General features: G+C 43.6%; 1 protein-coding gene across 1 annotated transcript in view; it reads right to left on the reverse strand.

The window, feature by feature from the left end:
- The window catches only part of DROSHA (drosha ribonuclease III), a 417,719-nt gene that overhangs the window by 38,595 nt on the left and 353,550 nt on the right, over positions 1 to 25,574 (reverse strand). Inside the window, exon 26 of the mRNA XM_068236738.1 lies at positions 21,048 to 21,153. Coding sequence (XP_068092839.1) covers positions 21,048 to 21,153 — 106 coding nt within the window. The remainder of the gene's footprint in view (positions 1 to 21,047; positions 21,154 to 25,574) is intronic.

A 25,574-nucleotide genomic window follows, 5' to 3' on the forward strand; every position in this document is an offset into this window, starting at 1 on the left:
TTTTTTCCATGCCGAGGATGTGGAGCATGTCAGAAGGCAAAGGTAGTAGAACAAGGGAAGTGGTGTCATTTACTAATCAGAATAAATTCAAAATTATGCAAAATATCACATGCAACAGCATAAGGGCAGTGTATTTGTTATGATGTGACTGTGGCAAACAATATGTTGGAAGAACTACCAGAGCCCTAAAGAGGGTTCAGGAGCACATAGGCAACATCCGCAGGGGGTTTAAGGGACACAGTGTGTCAGATCATTTCAGAACTCACCATAATAGTAATCCACAGGGTTTTGCGGGTTGGAAAAAGTTGCATATAACTGGAGAGGCAGCCATAGGGTTAGGCAGGTATCTAGAAGAAAGATTAGGTGGATATAGTCTTGGGTCCCTCAAACCGGGGGGCCACAATATTGATTGGGATTCTCAGTTGCTTCATAGTGGACAACTAATTATGGCAGAAATATTGTGGCTAGGTTGATGGGGTATGCTGGTTGTCATTTGTATAGATGGGGAAGTGGTGGGGGTATACACTCCCCAAAAGGATTATTAGGAACACCTGTTCAATTTCTCATTAATGCAATTATCTAATCAACCAATCACATGGCAGCTGCTTCAATGCATTTAGGGGTTTGGTCCTGGTCAAGACAATCTTCTGAACTCCAAACTGAATGTCAGAATGGGAAAGAAAGGTGATTTAAGCAATTTTGAGTGTGGCATGGTTGTTGGTGCCAGATGGGCCGGTCTGAGTATTTCACAATCTGCTCAGTTACTGGGATTTTCATGCACAACCATTTCTAGGGTTTACTGTGAGGGACTCGCCTGTCAGCGGTTCCAGCGCTGGCTCAGGTGGCTCGCATGGCGGAGCGCGGCCGTGAGCTTCCCCTTCCGACTTGTCTGGCAGCATCCTCAGCACCTCTGCGGCGGTGACTGGGAGTGCACGTCTCCCCTGCATCCCTGGGCGGGCAAGCGCAGCTCAGAGCCGCTCTTATGCCCCCAGACGTCGGCAATTATAGTGTCAGCTGAGAGATTGCTCAGCTAACACTCAGGCAGTAAGCTGTGTGCTGATTGGTTGCTGTAGGTTGGGGCCGGCTTGGGCGGGCTTTAGGGTATATACATCCCTGTTTCTCATTCAGTCCTTGCCCGTGATAGCAATCAGTACACTGATCTGCTGGGCACTCTGTCACTTTGTGATAAATCTTATTATTGTATTTCTATGCAACTTTACTACTCAATTGTTGTATGTTTATGCGACTGCCTGACTGACTTTAGTTTTGACCCCAGCATTTACTGACCACTCTCTCGCCTAGTCCTATTGTACCATAGTTATCTGATCTTCTGTGTATGACCCTAGCCTGTTAACCGACCTAGCCTCTATCTCAACCTATTGTACCGCAGCCATCTGATATCTCGTGAGTGACAATAGCCTGTTAAATGACCTAGCCTTTGTCTGAGCCTTCTGTACCGTAGTTATCTGATCGTGTATGACCCTAGCTTACGTTTTCAACTACACCTAATCTGAGCCTCAGTATATTAGCCTTATATCAAGCGTGATATTTACAAAGAATGGTGTTAAAAGGGAAAAACATCCAGTATGCGGCAGTCCTGTGGGCGAAAATGCCTTGTGGATGTTAGAGGTCAGAGGAGAATGGGCCGACTGTTTCAAGCTGATAGAAGAGCACCGTTGACTGAAATAACCACTCGTTACAACCAAGGTATGCAGCAAAGCATTTGTAAAGCCATAAAATGCACAACCTTGAGGCGGATGGGCTACAACAGCAGAAGACCCCACTGGGTACCACTCATCTCCACTACAAATAGGAAAAAGAGGATACAATTTGCACAAGCTCACCAAAATTTGACAGTTGAAGACTGGAAAAATGTTGCCTGGTCTGATGAGTCTCAATAGAGTCAGAATTTGGCGTAAACAGAATGAGAACATGGATCCATCATGCCTTGTTATCACTGTGCAGGCTGGTGATAGTGGTGTAATGGTGTGGGGGATGTTTTCTTGGCACACTTTAGGCCCTTTAGTGCCAATTGGGCATCGTTTATATGCCACAGGCTACCTAAGCATTGTTTCTGACCATGTCCATCCCTTCATGACCACCATGTACCCATCCTCTGACGGCTACTTCCAGCAAGATAATGCACCATGTCACAAAGCTCAAATCATTTCAAATTGGTTTCTTGAACATGACAATGAGTTCACTGTACTAAAATGGCACCCACAGTCACCAAATCGAAACCCAATAAAGCATCTTTCGGATGTGTTGGAACGGGAGCTTTGTGCCCTGGATGGGCATCCCACAAATCTCCATCAACTGCAAGATGCTATCCTGACAATATGGGCCAACATTTCTAAAGAATGCTTTCAGCACCTTGTTGAATCAATGCCACGTAGAATTAAGGCAGTTCTGAAGGCGAAAGGGGGTCAAACACCATATTAGTATGGTGTTCCTAATAATTCTTTAGGTGAGTGTATGTTTTTAGTCTAGAAGGGTTTTGTACCTGTACTATGTATTAGGTGCATATCTGTGATTGAAACTATTGTTATGCAATTTTAGTGGTATAATGATTTGTAATGCATTTTAACATCACCAAGGATTATGTATGCACTTCGCAAATGGCATGGAGCTTTATTTGCTATAGTGATCAGTGATCAGGGTGTATCACTTTAAAGGACTTCCGAGGCCAAATGTTCCCCCCCCCAAAAAGTTAGATACCTGCATAACTTTGGAGGACACAGAGGATGCCGTCCGCGCCCTCCGTGACGTTCCATTGGGTCCCCACCGCTCAATAGCCCCCCGAACGGCTCACGACCCCACGGCCAGGGTCGGGCTCTCCTGCCTGCATAAAGATGGCCGCCAGTGCTGGCCGCGGCCTCCGCATAGCCGCTAGTGCGGCTGCGCAGCTGTAGGGCCAACGCCCCGATCCGCTCAACAGGCTGTTTCCTGTAGCGTGGATCGGAGCTTGGCCCTAGAGCTGCGCAGCCGCACTAGCGGCTATGCGGAGTGCGCAGCCTCGGCCAGTGCCGGCGGCCATCTTTATGCCGTGGGGTCATGAGCAGTTCGGGGAGCTATTGAGCGGCGGGGACCCAGCGAAACGGCACGGAGGGCGCGGACGGCGTCCTCTGTGTCCTCCAAAGTTATGCAGGTATCTAACTTTTTTCTTTGGAACATTTGGCCTCGGAAGTCCTTTAAAGCGGATCCGAAATGAAAAACTAACTATAACAAGTAACTTGTCTATATATGTTACCTAAAGTTTAGATAGTTTACACAGCAAATCTAGCTGCAAACAGCTTTAACAGAATATGATTGATTATTCCTGTGATACAATGACAGCAGCCATGTTGTTTGTAAACATTACACAGAGGCAGGCTTATCTGCATCTTGAGCAAAAAAAACCTAATCCCCCCTCCTTCTCCCCTCTGCCTCTGAAATCTCTGGCTAGTAATACCTCTCCCTCCTCCTGCCCAGACTGAGCTCCCATGAGCCCTTGCTACTGTCTGAAAGTTCCTTGGCTCTCTGAAAACCTGTGGGCCTGGCTTGTGTAGTTTATAGGTAATTAGAGTATTAAAACAAAAACAAAAAAGTATTTGGCTTGAGGAATGCCCTATAAACATTAGGAAAGGAACACAATTATGCAATGAGTAAAAGTTCATCTCGGATCCACTTTAAAGATTTATGCATTTCAAATAGCGATTGTTTGAATAGGATGCATATGATAAATTAACACGGATGGAAACGGGCTGCCCCACGTGAACTATGCTCAGCAGGCATTAGAGTGGAAGGAGGTGGGGTAACATGCATGGTGAATGAAGTCTATTCCAAAGGAATACCCAGACTGGTGGCGGTATCTGATGGGAGGTACCACTGTCAGTGTAGTATAGAAGAAATGGGTAATCTGAGCCAATCATGGGCGACTTGGCTGGCCACTCGCCGTGCAATATGCACACGCACGGTGAGGTGGGTCTGGCATGCCGAGCAGCCAATGGAAGGAGTGGACTCGGTACATTATTCCCAGTGCGGCGTCCAGTCTCTGTGCCCCTGATGTGTCATGCGACAGTGACGAAGTCGATCGGGAGTAGGCTGGACGCACTGGGAATTGCGGAGACTACAAGCGAGGTGGACGCGCTATATTTACATCTATAGGAGAGGAAACTTATGCTGCCAGGACCTGCATAGGCCACGAGGGAGAGCCCGTATGAAAACTCTGTGCCTGAACTAAAGCATAGCCCGCAACCGTCTCGTTTTCGTCGGGATCGTCACGGTTTGGAAGGCTTGATCTCCCCTCCCGCGATAGCCTGCCTGAGTCCCGGGCTGAAAGTCAGGATGGAGAGCGGCAGAGTGATTTATTAAGGAAAACAGAGCAGTCACCGCGGGACTTGCTTCCTATACAGAGTAATGACATCATTTACAAAGCCCCGCGGTGACTGCTCTGATCTACACATGATTCTCTGCACCTCGCTGCCTCTGCTGTCTGTGTCGGACCCTCGCAGCTCACTCCCTGTCCTCTGCCTGACACAAGCTGTGCCCTCTGACCTTCCCTCCCCCTCATCTACACTCTCTGCACAATCACCGGAGGAGGGGAGGGACACTGCCTGGCTGCAGGGACCGTGCTTTGAGGTAAGCAAGGCATGGGGAGACGCTGGGCACACACAGACAGGCTCAGCACTCCTCTCCATTCACATTCCAAACACACCATAAACAAATGGTGAAGTAATAAACATAGCTCCCAACTGTCCCTCTTCCCTCCTCATTTGTCCTTCTTTCAGGACTTTGTCCCTCTTTCTATATAAATATACATATTTCTCTACTAAAAATGTGTTTGATTGACTCTAAACTTTATTCCCATCCTTTAAATTGATATGTTACTCATTTAACAATGTTAATATGACAGAAAATGAACCAGGATAGAAAGGACCAGTGTAGTCTGAATTATATAACAACATATTTTTCTTACTAAATCTTTATGGTATGCGTGACTAGGGGTGTGATGGGGCGTGACCAGGGGTGTTGCATGGGTGTGGCTTAAGTGTCCCTTTTTCTCACTTCAAAAAGTTGGGAGGTATGACTAAAGTCTTCCTCATGTGAGCGCAATTTTTTAATAAAGATATTGTTTTTAAACGGCATTACACTATATGAGCTTGTTCTTTAAAGTAATGCAAAGCAAGACTGCCAAGCTTGAAGATTCAATGCTTCATTAACTAAAGTGGTAAAAGTCTGTACCAGGACCCTGAGGCACCGAGGCTCCCTGGATATGTGCATATTTGACCAGTCTAATAGTGGTCAGATTCATCTGGTGAGTCTGTTTTCATTTAGGCGATCCTGGTGGAAGAAAGAAAGAAAATTGGAACTGCCTATTTCATCAAGCCCTGTACCATGTATATGGGATAACTAAAAAAAATGTTGATGGGACATTTACCAATGGATGGTGCACATGGGATATCTTATGTGAACTTGTGTTTTTGTGTATTCATATCAATGTTTGTTTTGCGCTTTAATACATTTGTATAAAGTAATACATTTTGTGTGTGGGGGGTCGGTAAAAAAAGCCTCAGGGGACCACATTCAGTCCACGGGCTTTAAGGTGGCCACACACCATACAATTTTTTAATATATCTGTTCAATTTAAGAATTGCAATCAATTTTTCTGACTGATCGTAACATTTCAAAAATATGACCAATGTACCACACACCTATGTTCAATTTTTCCTCAATTATGATAAAAATGATTAAAAACTGACAAAATTTCTAGGGTGTGTATATTAATAAACTTACAATCCAACACACACCATACAATCTTTAGTAGAAATTGAACAGAAACATCTGGCATTCCGGATCGATTTAAATCGAAAAAATCCAGGAAATCTGATCAGATTTTTCAGTCGAATGAAAAAAAAAAATTTTTGATTTTTTTTGAGAGATACGATTGTTTTTAACGACTTGCTGTAAAATCAGATCATGTTATTGTATCGTGTGTGACCAACGTTAGTTTGAGGACCACTGCACTAGAGCAAACTCGGCTGAGAGTCTAGCGTGTATAAAGCTGCCCTTCTGTGTCATTTAGCAATCTACCATGGCAGACTGCTAAACAACTAACAATGAACAAGTGCATTAGGTTTATATGTGCCCTGCAGCACACCACTTTCTCATGCACAACCTTTTCTTCCTCCTCTCCTCTCCACTCTGTATAGCACTCATGCTACTAACCTGTTCCGTGCCAGTCTGGTCCCTTAAGGATCAGAGACTGCTGGTACAGCAAAGCGGCGCTTACCAACAAATCTCCACGCAGTCCCGCCGGTCACACCGCTCTCCCATCGCCACAGGTCCCTCTCTGCCGTCTCTATGACAGCCTGCCGTCTCTATGATGGCAGCGTGCTGTGCGCCGGTCAGGAGCCGCTTTCTTTGGCTCCTGACCCTGTCACTCCATGTAAGCCAATGGGATTGGCTTACAGTGATGACAGGGTCAGGAGCCAATGAAATCGGCTCCTGACCGGCTCACACAGCTCTGCCATCATATAGACAGCAGGGCGAGTGTATTGTCGCAGGGAGAAAACAGCACCATCGGTGGGAGCGACACATGCAGGACGTAGATTTTAACCAATTTGGTGCGGAAGCTGTTAAAGTCATTCTATCAATCATTTAGCACGTGTACAGGTCTTATGCAGAGTTCCATGAAATCCTATGATCATACTTGTAATTTGCACATATTAATGTCTTTCATTCGGTCTGCGAGCTGTAGCTATTAGCTGACTACTTTAAGTGATCCTTTTCCAAACAGTTTCTGCAGTGTAACTGCATCTTCCTTTCTAAGCTGCTTCCATTTGCCAACTGTTACTTGCCTCATGTTTGCAAATCCTGTCCTCAGTATCACATGAGTAGAGGAGCTGACACAGTTGGCCAGTGGGAGTAAATCAGAGGGGGAGAATGGGCAGGCACAACTCTGGCTTTAGTCTCGCTCCTTAAACAGGTGGACACAGGTTTTAACCTCCTTGCCGGTTATCCCGAGCTCAGCTCGGGGTAACCTGCGCAGGAGGATATCTCAGGCCCCGCTGGGCCGATTTGCATAATTTTTTTTTTGTTACAAGCAGCTAGCACTTTGCTAGCTGCTTGTAACTTCCGATCGCCGCCGCTCGCCGCCGATCCGCCGCGCCGAGTCGCTCCCCCCCGCCTCAGAGCCCTGCGCTGCCTGGCCAATCAGTGCCAGGCAGCGTTGAGGGGCGGATCGGGATTCCCTATGACGTCCCGACGTCCATGACGTCGGTGACGTCATCCCGCCCCGTCGCCATGGCGACCGGGGAAGCCCTGCAGGAAATCCCGTTCTCAACGGGATTCCCTGCATACTCTGATCGCCGAAGGCGATCGGAGTGGGTGGGGGGATGCTGCCGCTTAGCGGCTATCATGTAGCGAGCCCTTGGCTCGCTACATGATTTAAAAAAAAAAAAAAAATTAAAAAAATGTGCGGCGCTGCCTCCTTGCCGGATTTTTTAGACCGGCAAGGAGGTTAATCAACTTAGAGCAGGAATCTTTATACAGGAGATAATATAACGTGACCAGCTACTGTATATTTCATTGCAATTTATATAACATAGCCTTGTCCTGTGGGCATGCCAAATGACTCCATAGGACACAATAGCAGAGCTGTTGGGAGACACTCTTGTGATGGCTACATTTTTTCTGATTGATAGATGTATATACATTATGTTTATGGAGCCTTTTGAGAAGGGACACTGATTTTTTTTTTTTTTTTATAAATGCAATGGTTTTGTTCTTTTGAAAACAAACAACAAAAAATACATTTTAACAACTACAATAATTTTAAAATGAAGATAGAGTAGTTACAACAGTTTAAAATAACCATGCCAGGTTTTCACACCTAATGTTTAGAATACATACTTGCTAAAAACAAATATTTACTCCTTCTCCTCAGCTCAAAAGGCTCATACACACGTCCAACTTGATGCACAACCAACCTACATGACCAACCACACAACAAGTTGTTTACCTGACAAGTACATACACTCACGCCAACCAACTAAATAACCAACTCACTTAAATACTGTGGCCTCAATTCACTAACCTTTATCAAACACTTTATCAAACGTTTGATAATTTACCTCATGGGTAAAATCTAGTTTTGAATTCACTAAGGTGTTATAGATTTATTGAACGTTTTATCGATAAAACATTTGATTAATATATAACACCGTAGTGAATTCAAAATTAGATTTTACCCATGAGGTAAATTATCAAACGTTTGATAATGTGTTTGATAAAGCTTAGTGAATTGAGGCTTGTGCGTGCAAGCTAAATAACAAACTTCCACATTCAAGGACAATAAAGTTGTTCAAAAGACTTGTACGCACATTCCAACCTGCCTGATAGTTGGTCGGATTGATCCACCTGTTGTATCTGGCAAACAACCTGTTATCAGTTGGTCATCTGGTTGTTTGTCACCTGAACACACACCAGCAGAGGCCTCCTGAGTCTTGTTTCACTGAGCCCACTGCCACTCAAAAAACAAAACAACTACCCCCCCCCCACACACACACACACACAAGATGGATGTTAAGATCAGAAACGGAGATCTTGACTTTGAAGTTTAGCTTGTGTCTCTTTGTAAATTGTGCTTTGCTTTTTATATTCTCACTATCCTTCTGCCCACTCTGGTGTAGATTTTCCTGTTGTGGCCAAATCCTGACAGCTTAGTTATCATCCCATGGTTCTTAAACTGTTAATAATTATTGCAAACTGTTGTCACAAGAACATTAAGCCATTAAGATAATATATAGTTTTCCTTCTGATCTCTTCAAACAATGCTCTCCTTTGCTTTCCCTGGTCCATGTCCAGCGTGGGACAAATGCTGATACTAAACAGCAGATTGAAGTGACTTATTTTGTTTTTGTTGTGCGATACTTATTTGAAAAAAAAAAACACCCTAGTCCAATTATTTGTGCTTTTTTGTAGGGATACCAACAAATGTGTTAATGCCAATTTGGAATATCTTTTCATGAGAAATGGTTCCTCTTTTCACACCTACTTTACTTAATGGCATTTCAATGTATGTTGGTATACATTAGTTTTTTTTTTAATTTAATTACTCTTCATAAGACACAAAACACTTTTTCAATGTGCTGTAAGAAAATAAAGAACTTTGCCCACAGCTGTACTTGGAAACATAGGGGTTGATTCAGAAACTTCTTTAGTGACTTCAACTCCTGTTTTATCTTATGTTTTTGAGGATTCTGCTGACTCACATTTTTCCTAGATTCCAAAACAGCCTTGAGCAAAATTGTGCATTATCTTAGTTCCTTACTATGTACATAAATTAAGCTATATGAATACAGTATGCCGAAAAAACTCACTTCCTATTATTTCTGAAAACTTTTCTGTTTGCTTCTTTGCCTTTTCAGTGCAGATAGTACAGGCTTGCTTTAGGGACTAGTTTAAGACTTTCATACAGCAGGTGTATATGCATGTGGGCAATCTATGTAACACATTATGCAAACAGTGTAACTCACATTATACATGCAGTGTCTACGTGGCTGTGACACTAGCAACAACAGTATGGCATCTATAATATCAGTACACAAACATGAAATTTGCGTGTAGTAAAGTTTGTAAAGTGTAGTAAAGTTTACATGCACTGCCTGTCTACTTAACCACCTGGGCATTATGTACGAGCTCAGCTCGTCCAGTAACGTTGCAGTGGATTGCTGAGGCCCTGGTGGGCCGATTTGGATATTTTTTTTTTTTAACGCGCAGCTAGCACTTTGCTAGCTGTGTGTCTTACCTGATCGCTGCCAATGCGCCGCTACCCGCCACAAAAGTGGGCCCCCCCGCAGACCCCTTGCGCAGCCTGGCCAGTCGCCACCAGGCTGCGCTATGGGGTGAATCGGGACTCCCTGTGACATCACGACGTCACTCTGTTCGTCACTATGGCAATGGGGGAAGCACTAAAGGAAATCCTGTTCAGAACGGGATTTCCGGATGGGTCTTCACGACGGCGGCGATCGGAAGGGTGGGAGCGAGGGAGCAGGGGTGGGGAATCATGTAACTAGCGCTAGGCTAGCTACATGATAAAAAAAAAATTGGGCAAAAAAAAGTCCTGCGGCCGCGGGAATCAAAACGCCAGGCAGGTTAATGTTTACTGGTGGATAGTGAATATACCACAGAGTGGATATGTTTTTGGCCTTGACCGGTCGGTTTTTCTTCTGTTTTCTAGGAATACACATAACTGCTCAGCTGTACCAGAAAAGAACAGTGATTTTTTTTATGGCCTGTACATTATGGGTTCGGAAACTGCCCACAGATGAGTATAAACAGAATTCTCATCGCCTGTTGACTGTGTCTGGACCACTACAGTAATGGAGATATTGTATTTGTTGCAGAGATTCATCACTGGAGATAAAACATGGCTTAAACAACAGAATACAGACCTGTATCGCCATACCACTAAAAAAGAAAAAAAAAAAAAGGAATGCACTGAGAAAATTTGGGCTAGTAAAATATCAGCAATACTGCAAATGTTCCACTAAGGCATCTACCTCCTCCTAACTTTAATCCTCCCCTAGCTACTCCTAATTATAGCTCTACTGTAAACCCTAAGCCTAACAATACTCGTCCCTTCTGTATGTAAATGCAGGCACCCAAATTATACACTGGATGCCACTGTAGCTACAATTAACATTGTGGTCTATGGTAGCACCCAAATTATCAGATGCCATGCGGCGCTAAAATTACCTGACTCTACACTGAGCTGCTCAACAGTACATGGTAAAATGTAGGTGCAGGCACAGGGCATAGCAGTATACTGCTAAGAAAGCATGCAAAGCGGTTTGTTTAAAGAGGAACTCCAGTGAAAATAATGTAATAAAAAAAGTGCTTCATTTTTACAATAATTATGTATACATGATTTAGTCAGTGTTTGATCATTGTAAAATCTTTCCTCTCCCAGATTCACATTCTGACTTGTATTACATGGTGACATTGTTACTGTGGGCAGATTATGGAGCTGTTTCTAGCTGGTCTGGCTTTAACAGACAGCTATTTCCTGTCTGAACATTGTTACATTGTGACAGTTTGCCCAGAGTACCGTACGGTACCAGAGCCTCTTGTGGGAGGGGTTTCAGCACAAAATCAGTCATACAGCGCCCCCTGATGGTCTGTTTGTGAAAATCATTATTTTTCTCATGTAAAAGTGGGTATCAGCTACTGATTGGGATAAAGTTCAATTCTTGGTCGGAGTTTCTCTTTAAGTAGCAAGGCAAACACTAGTCTGAGTAGAACCAAGAAGACTTCACATGAAGGCATATAAAACAAAAAAATTATGTGGATGAATGTACCAAGTACAAAAACAAGCTGACTATTTTCAAAACTCATGCCTGTGCGTGTGTTTTTTTTGGAAACGATTAAAATTAAGCCCCAGTAATAGATGAAGCCCATACTCAACATTGGGGGACACCAAGGCCAATGCTTGCAAAAACATTAATAAAAAAAAATAAAAATAAATTGATAGCCCTAAATTGGACTGGTAAGAAAGATTCACATAATTTCATGCCGATACAATTTTTTATGCAAAATAACAGTCACAGCAGCAGTCGCTTTCAAGCTGCATAAATTTGCATAAGATTTGCAGCAACTAGCATTTCCTTAATCACCTCTATTGCCTGAATGTTCTGGTTCTGTACTGTGATTCAAATTAATTTTAGAATTTGTGTTTAAAATGTCACGTCTATAACTCCCACATCCAACTCTATATGCAGGCAATGTATTACCCTAATGCAACACATATGCATGTTCTGGTGCTATACAGTATACAATAGCCTCACTAGTAAAAGCATTCCCTACGCCTAACAATCAATCTCAAAAGTGGGAATGGAATGTCTGTCTTATATTACTACATATTTGGTATGTATTTTAGTACTACATTTTTTCTGAAAAAAAAATAAAACAAAATAATGAATGGGTTTGAATGTCTTCATTATAACCTCCATATCATACATCTGATTCTAAAACTGTAAAGTGATAAACTGTAATGTCTCATTATGTGTCTAATATATGCAGATGACACAAATTCTCAATACATTACAAGGTCACACAGTGGGAGCATTTCAGAGATGTTTTTCTTTTATTTATTTAATTTTTTTTTGTTAGTCCCAAACTGAAGACCTTATGAAGGAGAAGGTCACACTCCAATGCAATGGTAAACAAGATAAGTCTTAGAATATTGTTAAAAAAACATCTTAGGCAGCCACTCACAAATAAGAAAATTATTTGAATAATGGAGAATAAACATCTTCCTAGAATATATGAAAATAAAAAAGTAAATTGAATATGATGTGCAAAAAATAATACAAATGTTACTAGTATAACAAAGTTACTGTAGCTGTCCATCATCATTGTTCTCAGTACTGCATTACCAAATTAGAGTATCTGCCCAAATACAGTGTGTCTAGCAATGCAGTTTAAGGACACATTTGTCTAGCCTTGCTCAAGAGAAAAGTATTGTTCTGAGTAGTACAGGTAGTCCCTGGTTAACGAACAAGATAGGGACTGTAGGTTCGTTCTTAACCTGAATCTGCTAAGTCGGAACACTGTGCCATCTCTGTCCCCCGTACCTCCTCTGTGTCTCCAATGCCCCCCTCTGTATCACGTCTGCTCCCTGTACATCTTTATACAAGATTAAAAGCCATTTTTTCATAGTAGTCCAATTTGAAATGGCGGGTCGTTCGTAAGTCAGGCTTTCGTCAGTCAGAGACTACCTGTATAGGCCTAGCTGATCACAAATGTTTTGCATGATAGAGCAGCTGCAAAGTGTCTCTTGCCTCATCCATGAGTAAATTTTCACACAGATGCTTTCATAATAAGAGGGGGGGTTCCCAGCGAAATTTGGAATAACTATGTGAAATCATAATGCTAATTTTTAGACTATTCCAAAATTAATTTTGCATGTAATCATAACCATGATCCATAATTTCGCAATGACATGTAACTTCACAAATACAAAAATTATGCAAACTTTCACAAAACCGAAATGACACATTATAGTCAACACTTACAGTATAATAGGTAAACAACATGGCATGGCAAGGAGGTCCAACAGGATTGCAAAACAAGACTCTGACAAACAGTAGAGCTAGAATTACATACTTAGTATGAGGCGCCACCATATTTAATCAGCCCTCTTTGGGTTTGCAGGTGTTTAGAGCAGGCACCAGAATCTGGAGTAATATGCCTCGTGATTGGCATGAAGCATGCCATGGTATTGCAGAAGCTGATTGTTGGCAAATGTATCTGAAGAAGGATTGTTAGTTGTGAAACAACGTGAAACTGTGGGGAGGAGTAATATAAACCAAAACATGGAATGGAGAAATGTGGTGTTAATACCTCATCATGACACCACCACATTTGTCTGCCATGTTTCCCTCATTGTGTGTCAGTGTTCCCTGGGCATCTGCCTTGATTATAGAACACCTCCTTCACTGGACAAGACATATTGCTGTACCACCTGCTTACAGCTTTCTGCTCAGGTACGCCTTGTCTGATGACACATCATTACTGTACTGACTCTTTGCTCTGCCAATTACTGCCATCTGAGGTCTATCAACTTAGATTAAGCACACCTCTATTGTCACTGCAACCCCTCCAAACATCCCTTACTAAAATCCCTTCTCCCCAATTATTGGCTTAACACTACCTGTACCATGCTTAAAGGGACATTTAAGTCAAACAAAAAAAAATGAGTTTTACTCACCTGGGGCTTCCAATAGCCTCCTGCAGCTGTCCAGTGCCCTTGCCATCTCCCTCCGATCCTCCTGGCCCCGCCGGCAGCCACTTCCTGTTTCGGTGACAGGAGCTGATAGGCTGAGGACGCGAGTGATTCTTTGCGTTCCTGGCCACAATAGCGCCATCTATGCTGCTATAGCATATATCATATACCATATAGCAGCATAGAGGGTGCTAATGTGTCTGGGAACGTGAAGAATCACTCGCGTCCCCAGCCTGTCAGCTCCTGTCACCGAAACAGGAAGTGGCTGCCGGCGGGGCCAGGAGGATCGGAGGGAGATGGTGAGGGCACCGGACAGCTGCAGGGGGCTATTGGAAGCCCTAGGTGAGTAAAACTCATTTTTTTTGTTTGACTTAAAGAGACTCCGTAACAAAATTTTCATCCCTTTTTCTTCTATCCTACAAGTTCCTATACCTATTCTAATGTGATCTGGCTTACTGCAACATTTTTTAAATGCCCCCTCTGTGAAACAACTCAATGTTTCTTCATTCTGTCGGATTTGTCCCCTTCTATCTGGAAGGGGCTGTCTCCTCAGTAATGAGGACATGTTATGCACGCCCCTTCCATGCTTTCCCGTGTGGTGTATTTGCATTGCACCTCCTGATGAGTGAGGGAGCTGCGGAGACAGAGAGTGTGACAGGCAGAGGCTAGAAGAGACTGTGTAACGAGCTGAAGGCTCCGATAAACAAGCCTGTCACGCTTCATTGGATCACAGCGGCAGGGGGGACAGAAGGTAAATACTGACTTCACACGTCCGGCTGCAATACTTGTGAGTTTACAATGAATAATCTTTGTATCTGTCCCCTGCGGCTGTGATCCAATGAAGCGTAACAGGCTAGTTCATCGGAGCCTGCAGATCGTTACACAGACTGTCTCAGCCTGTCACACTGTCTCCGCAGCAACCCTCCCTTCTCCACCTCACAGAACGATAAGAGAACGTAATGTGTAATGTAAACAGAGAGGGCAGCTGATTAGGATCCAGCAGCACAAGAGGGCATAATGCACATGCAGTAACCTACGCTCCTCTCCTGCTGAGATGTCCAGTGGACTGACCTACTTCCGGTTTTGGCGGCCATTTTTTTTGTTTATAAACAAACTATATAAAACAGTTTTTTATGATGTTTAATTCAGCGGGGAGGGGCGAAATTATGACAGAGGGGAATAGGAGAGTTCCCTGAACACGTAGGTATGTTTTTTTATGCTGCATTTTTTTAATACAGATTCTCTTTAAGTGTCCCTTTAACAGGCACATATTCGCTATTATGCAAACAATTTCAACACGTTGTTAAAAACTTTACATTGACTTTTATTGGTGCAAATTAAGGACTGATTATATCTCTGTGGTAGGATTTGTGAAGTAAAAATAGGACAAAGTGTGATTCTAGACATGGAGAGTAAACACCACAAATATTTTAACCCTAATGCATCTTACATGAAAATAAAAGTCAAGCATGTTTTCAAAATCATTAGTTTATAGAACACTTATAAGAAGCAGGTGGTTTCAGTGCACAGTGCTCAGAGACCAACCCAGGTGCCACCATAGCAGAAATGTTATACTGTGCGGGTTGCGTAAGGGTAATTCGGGGCTCCGGCAATCGCGGACCCCAAATTACTCCGCCCTCCGAGTTGCTATGATTTGGAGAGGGAATAGTTTTTAGTGCTGCCAGGGATTGAAGTGGCAGCAGGCTGAACCATATACGCAAGTGTGTGTGTGTGTGTGTGTCCTTTAGTGCAGAAGGATGGATATTACTGTGTGAGCTTAAGGTGTTGCGGATGATTCAGCGAGGTCATGGAGACCAAAAGAACCATTAAGCCTTTCTACTGAAAATAAGCCATGCCCATTATTCTTTTGCTTTTGTAAAACAAGAGGTATTTTCATGTATTCGCTGCCACAGCTGATGTGTTTTGGACATGCTGGTCCTTAGTCATAGCTATGACTAAGGACCTGTATGTCTGAAACGTGTCAGCTGCCAACCTGTCTCTTTGGCTGTATCAATAAAGATAACCTGGATTTTATTGGTTACATACATGGTGTGCTGTTGGCATTTTATTCATACTCTACAACCTAGGTCCTCAACGTGTGGTATGCGTACCCCAGGGGGTACTTCTGATGGCTCCAGGGGGTACTCAGGCTTGACATACTTCACCAAGAATAACACATTTAGGGCTATATGCAATTAACTTTTTCACCTGTGTTATCTCCTAGGAGATAATTTTCATTTTCTCTTTAAACTAACTTTTCAGCATTTTACAATTGAAAAAGTACCCAAATGTAGGTGAAATAGTACTATCAAATTCATATTGAGTATTTTCTTGCTTGCTGGTAGTTTAAAAGGCATTTTATGAGAAATTGTGAAAATATCACCCTGGAGAAAACTCAGGTGATAAAGGGAATTGCATATGGGCCTTAGAGTTTTAGAAAATGATAAATTTAACTTAAACAACACCAAATCAGTATTTTATCTAATTAAAAGCAATAGTAAATGCTTGGAAATTGTTTAGGACCAATTATCATGTGCTACCATTAAAGGGATACTGTAGGGGGTTCGGGGGAAAATGAGCTGAACTTACCCGGGGCTTCTAATGGTCCCCCGCAGACATCCTGTGTTGGCGCAGCCACTCCCCAATGCTCCGGCCCCGCCTCCGGTTCACTTCTGGAATTTCTGACTTTAAAGTCAGAAAATCACTGCGCCTGCGTTGCCGTGTCCTCGCTCCCGCTGATGTCACCAGGAGTGTACTGCGCAGACACAGACCATACTGGGCCTGCGCTGTGCGCTCTTGATGACATCAGCGGGATCGAGGACACGGCAACGCAGAGCATCGGTGAGTGGCTGCGCGGGCACAGGATGTCTGCGGGGGACCATTAGAAGCCCCGGGTAAGTTCAGCTCATTTTCCCCCGACCCCCCTACAGTATCCCTTTAAATATATATTTGTCAAGGGGTACTTGTGATAATTTTGACTATATTAGGGGGTACTTTGTGAGCACAGGGTTTTAAAAGTGGTACATACCAATAAATGTTGAGAAACACTGCTCTACAACACCTCTACAACACCTCCCACTTCTTGCATCAGCAGGTATCAGCCAATTAGGCAGATCTGGCTAAGGTAGAAATTACCATTACTGGAAATAGGGGACAGTGGTTTTATTTTGGGCAATCTAATGCCATCAAAATGTGCTTCAAACTCATAGCACAATCAATACAAGTAGTAATGAGGATACCATCATGTGTGTCTGCACAGTGTGTGTTACAACTCAATTAAGAAATATTGTGTTATGACTTTACACACATCCCTATTACTTTGTACATTCATGTGTCCACTTATCTGAGCTTCCTTTGACATATTTGTTTAGATGCATATTTAATTTTAGTCCATCTCTAAGCACTAGATGGCTAAAATAGAGATGAGTTAAAACATGTCAACCTAACAACCTATTTCACAAAAATGACACCGGAAGAAGTTTTAAAATAATTATTTGTAATTACTGTGTTGTGTTTAATTACTGTGTTCAAACAGTAAATCTGGAGAGTTGCTGTATTTTGCCTGGCTCCTTGCAAATCTTGCTTAGTCGCACTAATGAGATCCAGCTTAGGATGCTTTCTACAGCAGTTAAAGGTGGCTCAATATACCGTAGCTCCCCAAATCCACTGTTCAACATAGCAAGCTTGGAAAGTGTAGTAAACCACCCAACCAGCAAAAAAGTAAAATACAAAATAAGTATTTTTAAAATGCTTAGAGACTGAAGGAGGATGCTAAAGTTTCCTCTTCTTGTACCCATTTTACAACAAATTATAACTTAGACGAATTAGGCGAGTTGTAACTCATCACTAGTTAAGGACTCTACAGCTATTACGGTAATATGAATATTGAACTATGTATCTGCACCGCTGGAGAGCCTTTTAGTCAGATCAAAGTTTGAATAAGATACATTATACGTAAAACTGATATACCATATCTCACCATGGATAAGCTAACTTTTTGACACCCAAATTTTGGGTGCAAAGTGGGGATGTCAGCTTAACCATGGGTGATATACCATGGGTGTTAAATGCGCAGCCCTCTGTTTACAGAGCTGGCATTGGAGAGTGATGCAGCATGTATATCAACCTTTCTTCACTTTGGATTGCCCCCAAGCGTCTTACTGGCAACTTATAGACTTGCCACGAGCTCACTGATGTCACATGGCAGTGAGCTTGGAGCCAGTTAAAAAGCTGCTGGGAAGACTCTGAGACCAGAGCAGGAGCAGGGAGAGGTAGATATACAGGCTGCAGCAAGCTCCAACGTGCACTCTGAACTCACTGGCAAGCTCCAATGCACTCTTGGTGGAGGGGTGTCCTGCCAATAGCCAGGTTGCAGCTTTTGGACAATTTTTGCCTAAATGTGGGGGTGGGTGGTCATTTGCACGAGATGGCTTTTCCAAGCATACATATGTTAATCATACAGGTGCAAGCAAATCCAGTCAGAGCAATGTGGAGAGGAAAAGACTGGCACTAGATGCGGGCAAGAAACAAAAAATTGGGTACACCGGATCCTGTACAATGTGCTAAAACGTGCTCTCAGAAGCGTGCATTTGCATGAGGAGAAAAAGAAAATTGAGGCACTGTGATAGCAAATGAGGTACCTTTTAATCCACGGTGTGACAGACAGCAGGGTACACAGTGGGAGTGAGGGGATGCCTGACAGCTGTTTCGCTAAGAAAGCTTCTTCAGAGGCAAATATAAGGTTATATTTGCCTCTGAAGAAGCTTTCTTAGCGAAACAGCTGTCAGGCATCCCCTCACTCCCACTGTGTACCCTGCTGTCTGTCACACCGTGGATTAAAAGGTACCTCATTTGCTATCACAGTGCCTCAATTTTCTTTTTCTCCTCATGCAAATCCAGTCAGAGGTGGGAAAGAAACTCCCACTCTGCTGGCAGCTCTATACTTAATACAGTTATCTGGCTCATTTGAATCATTTTTTCAATGGGAAATTCTATGCACCAGCTGAATCAAATATGAAAATTGTATGAGTAATGGCATAGTCCCCATGTACCTGGGCGAGTGAACTAGGGCTTTACATTTTATGTCACAATCAAAATTATTTTGGTCCTTTATAGGTTTATGTTGGTTGTTTAACCTCCTTAGCGGTAACCCCGTGCTGGACACGGGGTAAGCCGCCGGAGGGTGCCGCTCAGGCCCTGCTGGGCCGATTTTCCTAATTTTTTTTTTGCTGGACGCAGCTAGCACTTTGCTAGCTGCGCCAGCACTCTGATCGCCGCCGGCCCCCGCCCGATCGCCGCTATCTGCTGCGGCGCGCGGCCCCCCCCCCAGCGCTGCCTGGCCAATCAGTGCCAGGCAGCGCCGAGGGGTGGCCCGGGACTCCCAATGACGTCCCGACGTCAGTGACGTCGGTGACGTCATCCCGCCCCGTCGCCATGGCGACGGGGGAAGCCCTCCAGGAAATCCCGTTCTATGAACGGGATTTCCTGATCGGAGATCGCCGAAGGCGATCGAAGCGGGCGGGGGGATGCCGCTCAGCAGCGGCTATCATGTAGCGAGCCCTCGGCTCGCTACATGATTAAAAAAAAAAAAATTAAAAAAAAACTGCTGCGCTCCCTCCTGGCGGTATTTTTCATACCGCCAAGGAGGTTAAAGGACTTCCGAGGCCAAATTTAGAAAAAAAAAATGAAAAAAGTTAGATACCTGCATCAGTTTGGAAGGCACGGAGGACGCCGTTCTCGCCCTCCGTCCCGTTCCGCCGGGTCCCCACCGCTCAATAGCCCCCCGAACGGAGCCCGACCGCACAGGCCGGGCTCTCCTGCCTGCATAAAGATGGCCGACCGGAGCTGGCCATGGCTGCGCAGCTCTAGGGCCAACCCCCCTATCCACGGTACAGGAAACAGCTTGTTACATGGATCGGGGGGTTGGCCCTAGAGCTGCGCAGCCGCACTTGCGGCTATGCGGACTGCGCAGCCGCGGGCAGCTCCGGCAGCCATCTTTGTACAGGCAGGAGAGCCCGACCCGGCCCGTGCGGTCGGGAGCCGTTCGGGGGGCTATTGAGCGGCGGAGACCCGGCAGAACGGCATGGAGGGCGCGGATGGCGTCCTCCGTGCCCTCCAAACTGATGCAGGTATCTAACTTTTTTCATTTTTTTTCTAAATTTGGCCTCGGAAGTCCTTTAAATCAAGTCACAAAAAATCCAACAGAATCTAATTATATACCATATTGCAACTGGGAAAATACACAGTTTGGAATACTTTCAAAACAATATACACACACAAAACACAGCAGTGTATGTGCTACCAGAAGTAAAAGGGTCATTATGAAAAGCTAAGCTGTTTCTGGCAGCAAGGCATAATAGAAAACAACAATGAAACCTGGTGACAGTATATGCTGGGCTCTGACAACCAGGTGCTTTACATAGAATCAACCCAACCATAAAATTATTATCCCAACTTTAAAGAAGATAGATGGATGAAATGACTCCTGGTGCTCTATGATGATACCACAAATAACACCCACGACTAGAGTAAAGACATCGCACCATGGGCTTGATTCACAAAGCGGTGATAACCCAGTTATCACGCCTAAAAGACTTTAAGCGAGCGTGATGACCTTTTCACCACTGAGTTATCACCGCTTTTTCCTGCTCTTCGCGCGAAGTTACCGCGCGTGAGCGCGCGCAAAGTCCCATAGGGCTTAATGGGAGCTTCGCTTCCGGGTGCTGCGCGCGTACGCGCGGTTACTTCGCGCGAGTTTCTTCTTATCATGCCTAAAGTGAGTTTAGGCGTGATAAGGGCCTTTTCACCAGCGTGCAAACACTTTGCACCGCTTTGTGAATCGAGCCCCATATCTCTTAGTCTTAATAAAAACAAAAACAAACAAAAACAACACTTATTAACGCTAATGCTTACAATCAGAAACTTTCATTATGTTAGCAGCATGCAAAAGCCTGCAACCCTTGTAGAAATCAGTTACACAAAGAATCTTAATAGTTCTATTTGTGAAACAAGCACTGGTGCCACTATGAGCATACCAAGCTTATCACTGATTACATTATTGATTGAAGAAGCTGAAGAAACAAAGACTGCATGAAACCCAGAGCTCATAAATCAGCGTACCATGCCACTGCAACATATTTTTTAAAATCTCACAAGTCTCCTGCTAGGAGCCATGGAGATGGAGTTACCTAGTTATTTATCAAAGGCAGAATAATTCACTAAATGCCCAGCTTCGCCTGTGAAACCGGCCTGCTCGGAGCTTGATTTATGTGGTTCTCACCGTTAAGTGGCCCTCGTGATGACCGGGGAAATGTATGAATAAATATTCAGTGGCTACCAGCTGCATTATAGAGTCACCCAGGAATTCCATCCTCTGGTTGTGGCCTCTGGAGGAGAGAGAGGAAACAAACACTGATGTAGAGATCAATATTCACTCAAGCAATAACAAATTAAAATAAAGAGTCATAGACACGTTTTCTTTAAGTTACATTTACAGAGACAAATGTTGTTCATTAACTGCTTCAACCTCTTAGAGAAAACACGATTGTTAAGCCTTTTTTTCTTCACCCCTGTGGACTAAATCACGCTGGAAAAAAAAAGAAAGAATCAAGGACAGACTACCTGTCTCTTTCTATAAAATTATAACATTATGTAAAATACCTGGCACTGGATGAGCATTGCTAGTGCAGAAAAAATGAGGTCAGAACAGACTTTACTATTAAAAGTCACAGATAACAAGTGGATGTCTAAAGCTGTATAGAAGACAGCAGTTTCATAAAGCAGGCTTACCAATGAATTCTAAGGCCACAGTTTGCACAGGTGCCATTGACATTCATTTTACTGGAAGTGGGGAAGTTTTGGGGATGCCAAAGATTCACATTTCTTATTATAATGCTGCAGCTTTTTGTTTTAAATTCCTGCTCACTTTATCTTCTGGGAATGTGGGGTGGCTGCAAGGTTTTGGTTGAAGGTTTGTGGTGTATGTAAACAGGCAACCTCAGTCTCTGTTTCATGCTCCCCAGCTCAGGCTCTTTTATATGCTCCTGCACTTGAAATGCCCGGTGCTTTAAAAATGTTACATTATAGTTGCCTACTGTCTGCCAAGTGGGTGATTGCATTCAACTGGAAAAATGCGATACTCCTTCTCGCTGAAAATAGAGTGGACCTGTTAATGGAGACAGACCGGTTGCCCATGCCATTTCCTCTACTAATACGAGGTTTGATGGCCTGCATACATCAAATCCAAAAAGAGTGTCTACTGCTAATGGCCATTTATTTCTGTTACCATGAACTTACGTATGTTTCCTGGGCCCAATTGTTCATTTCCGGTTTCCTATGGTTTAATTAGTTGTGTTTGCTTCATTTTTAATCCTCCAAGTTTTGGAGGATACCTAACAATAACTTTTCTAGCTCTGTAATTTGCATATTTTCTCACAGTCTTATTAGTGCATATACTGTATGTATTTTGACTGGTTGTTGCTTTACTTTCCAGTGCACTTCCAACACATGCTCTGCATTGTGGGTCCTGCACATAGTATATCACCCACAGACAAGCTGACCAAACCCACACACACACACCTTACACCCAAAGTTTGGGTGTAGAACAGTCGGCTCACCTGTGGTGATATATGGTCTGTGTGTATACAGCCCTTTACGACTGACACAATGTTGTGACAGTTATTTGTAAATAATTAAATTACTAACCTTGTAATAATATTGTGTCAGTCATAAAGCCCTTTATATATGCAGAGTGTGCGTTTGAGCACGGCTGCATTAGTATAGCTACCTCTCCTTGCATCATCGTATCTTACCGGCCGCTTCTGATCTGGCAGCTAGAGCTCCAAGCCCACTGTCCTGCGATCACAGTGAGCCTGGTGCTCTAGTGGCCAGTTCAGAAGCTGCCGGGACATGTAAGGATGGAATCTGGAGCAAGGAGAGGTAGCTATGCTTTCTAGTACGCCTCCAACATGCTCGCTGCACAGATGGCCCGCGCCCATTCCACAGACACTTTACAACTAGAATTTGAGCGTAATAAGGTCGGCTCATCTACGTAAGCTCATATGCGTGTATATGTATTTGTGATTGTTTATATATAGCGGTTTATGACTGACACAATGTTATTACATCGCTAGTAATTTATAAATAAGTGTCACACTGTAATCTGAATGTTCTTTTCTACTACCTACTGATGATTATAAAGAGCTGAACGTTCCACAATCCATATAAGTAAAATGACTGGTGTAAGTTATAGCAAACATGAACATAACAGCTAACTCAGATATAATTCCTGGAAAATTGCAGTGTCAGATACGACCTTCATTATTCTCAGGATGGCTGCTCTTTACATAGTTACATAGTTATTTTGGTTGAAAAAAGACATACGTCCATCGAGTTCAACCAGTATAAAGTACAACACCAGCCTGCTCCCTCACATATCCCTGTTGATCCAGAGGAAGGCGAAAAAACCCTTACAAGGCATGGTCCAATTAGCCCCTAAAGGGAAAAATTCCTTCCCGACTCCAGATGGCAATCAGATAAAATCCCTGGATCAACATCATTAGGCATTACCTAGTAATTGTAGCCATGGATGTCTTTCAACGCAAGGAAAGCATCTAAGCCACCTTTAAATGCAGGTATAGAGTTTGCCATAACGACTTCCTGTGGCAATGCATTCCACATCTTAATCACTCTTACTGTAAAGAACCCTTTCCTAAATAAATGGCTAAAACGTTTTTCCTCCATGCGCAGATCATGTCCTCTAGTCCTTTAGGAAGGCCTAGGGACAAAAAGCTCACCCGCCAAGGTATTATATTGCCCTCTGATGTATTTATACATGTTAATTAGATCCCCTCTAAGGCGTCTTTTCTCTAGACTAAATAAACCCAGTTTATCTAACCTTTCTTGATAAGTGAGACCTTCCATCCCACGCATCAATTTTGTTGCTCGTCTCTGCACCTGCTCTAAAACTGCAATATCTTTTTTGTAATGTGGTGCCCAGAGCTGAATTCCATATTCCAGATGTGGCCTTACTAGAGAGTTAAACAGGGGCAATATTATGCTAGCATCTCGAGTTTTTATTTCCCTTTTAATGCATCCCAAAATTTTGTTAGCTTTAGCTGCAGCTGCTTGGCATTGAGTACGATTTTTTAACATAGATGGATGGAAGTAGCTGGTTAACACACAGCTTGGATCTCACGATCCAGACACTGGATGGAACCGGTGAAGATGAGGTGAGTGGAGTAAAGCCGGAGCAAGAAGCAGATGTAGCCGCTAGTTGGGTCACAGTTAGAAGGGGTAGGGGAAAAAGTGGCATGGAGGCTAGTCCCGAGTTGTCCCTCACTAATAAGTATGCATGTTTGCGTAATATTGGAGAGGATGATTCTGGAGTAGCAATGCTGCAGCAGGATGTGCTCCTTAGCAACCAAGGGGCAGACTGCTGTAACGAGAAAGGGAATAGGAGTGCAGCTAAGGCTAGACAGGTACTGGTGGTAGGGGATTCAATTATTAGGCGCACAGATGGGGTAATCTGTAGAAGAAACCGTGAATGCCGTACAGTCTGTTGCCTCCCGGGTGCTTGGGTTCGGCATGTAGCGGAAAGAATTGACAGATTATTGGGTGGGGCTGGGGAAGACCCAGCTGTCATGGTACACATTGGCACCAATTACAAAGTTAGTGGGAGATGGAAGGTCCTCAAAAATGATTTTCAGGTACTTGGAGATAAACTTAAAGCAAGGACCTCCAAGGTGGTGTTCTCTGAAATACTGCCAGTGCCACGTGCTACATCTGAGAGACAGAGGGAGCTTAGGGAGTTAAATAAATGGCTGAGAAATTGGTGTAGGAAGGAAGGGTTTGGGTTCCTGGAGAATTGGGCAGACTTTGCAGTCGGCTACAGGTTCTACAGCAGGGATGGGCTGCACCTTAATGGGGACGGTGCAGCTGCATTGGGGGAGAAGATGGCTAAACGGTTCGAGGAAATTTTAAACTAGGATCTGGGCGGAGGCGGGAGGATAAAGTCTCAATATGTAGACAAGATAAGGTAAAAAGACAGTGGGAGCCTAACATTATGGGGGGTGGAGAGGGGGGTGGGGACAGTGTAAAGATTAAGGAGGTTGGTAAAGCCTCAAGTAGCCCATTTCATGTAAACAAAATTGGTAAATGTGGTGGTCAAAATATAAAGTGCATGGTAACCAATGCTCGGAGCCTTGCAAATGAAATTGACAAACTAGAGTTCATTCTGAATGACAAAGGCTATAACATTGTGGGAACCACCGAGACATGGATGGATGAAAGCCATGACTGGATAGCTAATTTAAAAGGATACAATGTGTTTAGGAGGGATAGAACAGGGAAAAAAGGTGGAGGGGTTTGTCTCTTTGTTAAGAATTCTTTTACAGCTGTCCTCAACGATGAGATGGAGGAAGATTGCGAAGATGTGGAGTCCGTTTGGGTAAATATTCATGGTGGAAATAAAAGTTGCCAATTGCTTATTGGGGTATGCTATAGACCACCTCATATTAATGAAGCTGCAGAACTGCGATTACTACAGCAGATTGAAAAAGCTGCAAGTAAAAATGAGGTCATAGTTATGGGCGACTTCAACTTTCCAGACATTGACTGGGGTATTGAGGCTACCCATTCTGGTAAAAGCAGCAGATTTCTGGCAGCACTACAGGACAATTACTTGACTCAAATGGTAACGGAACCAACTAGGGGGAATGCGTTACTGGATCGGATCATTTCTAATAGACCAGATAATGTATCAAATGTGCAGGTACAAGAACATTTGGGAAATAGTGATCACAACATG

The sequence above is a fragment of the Hyperolius riggenbachi genome, chromosome 5, assembly GCF_040937935.1.
Source record: "Hyperolius riggenbachi isolate aHypRig1 chromosome 5, aHypRig1.pri, whole genome shotgun sequence".
Classification (NCBI taxonomy): domain Eukaryota; kingdom Metazoa; phylum Chordata; class Amphibia; order Anura; family Hyperoliidae; genus Hyperolius; species Hyperolius riggenbachi.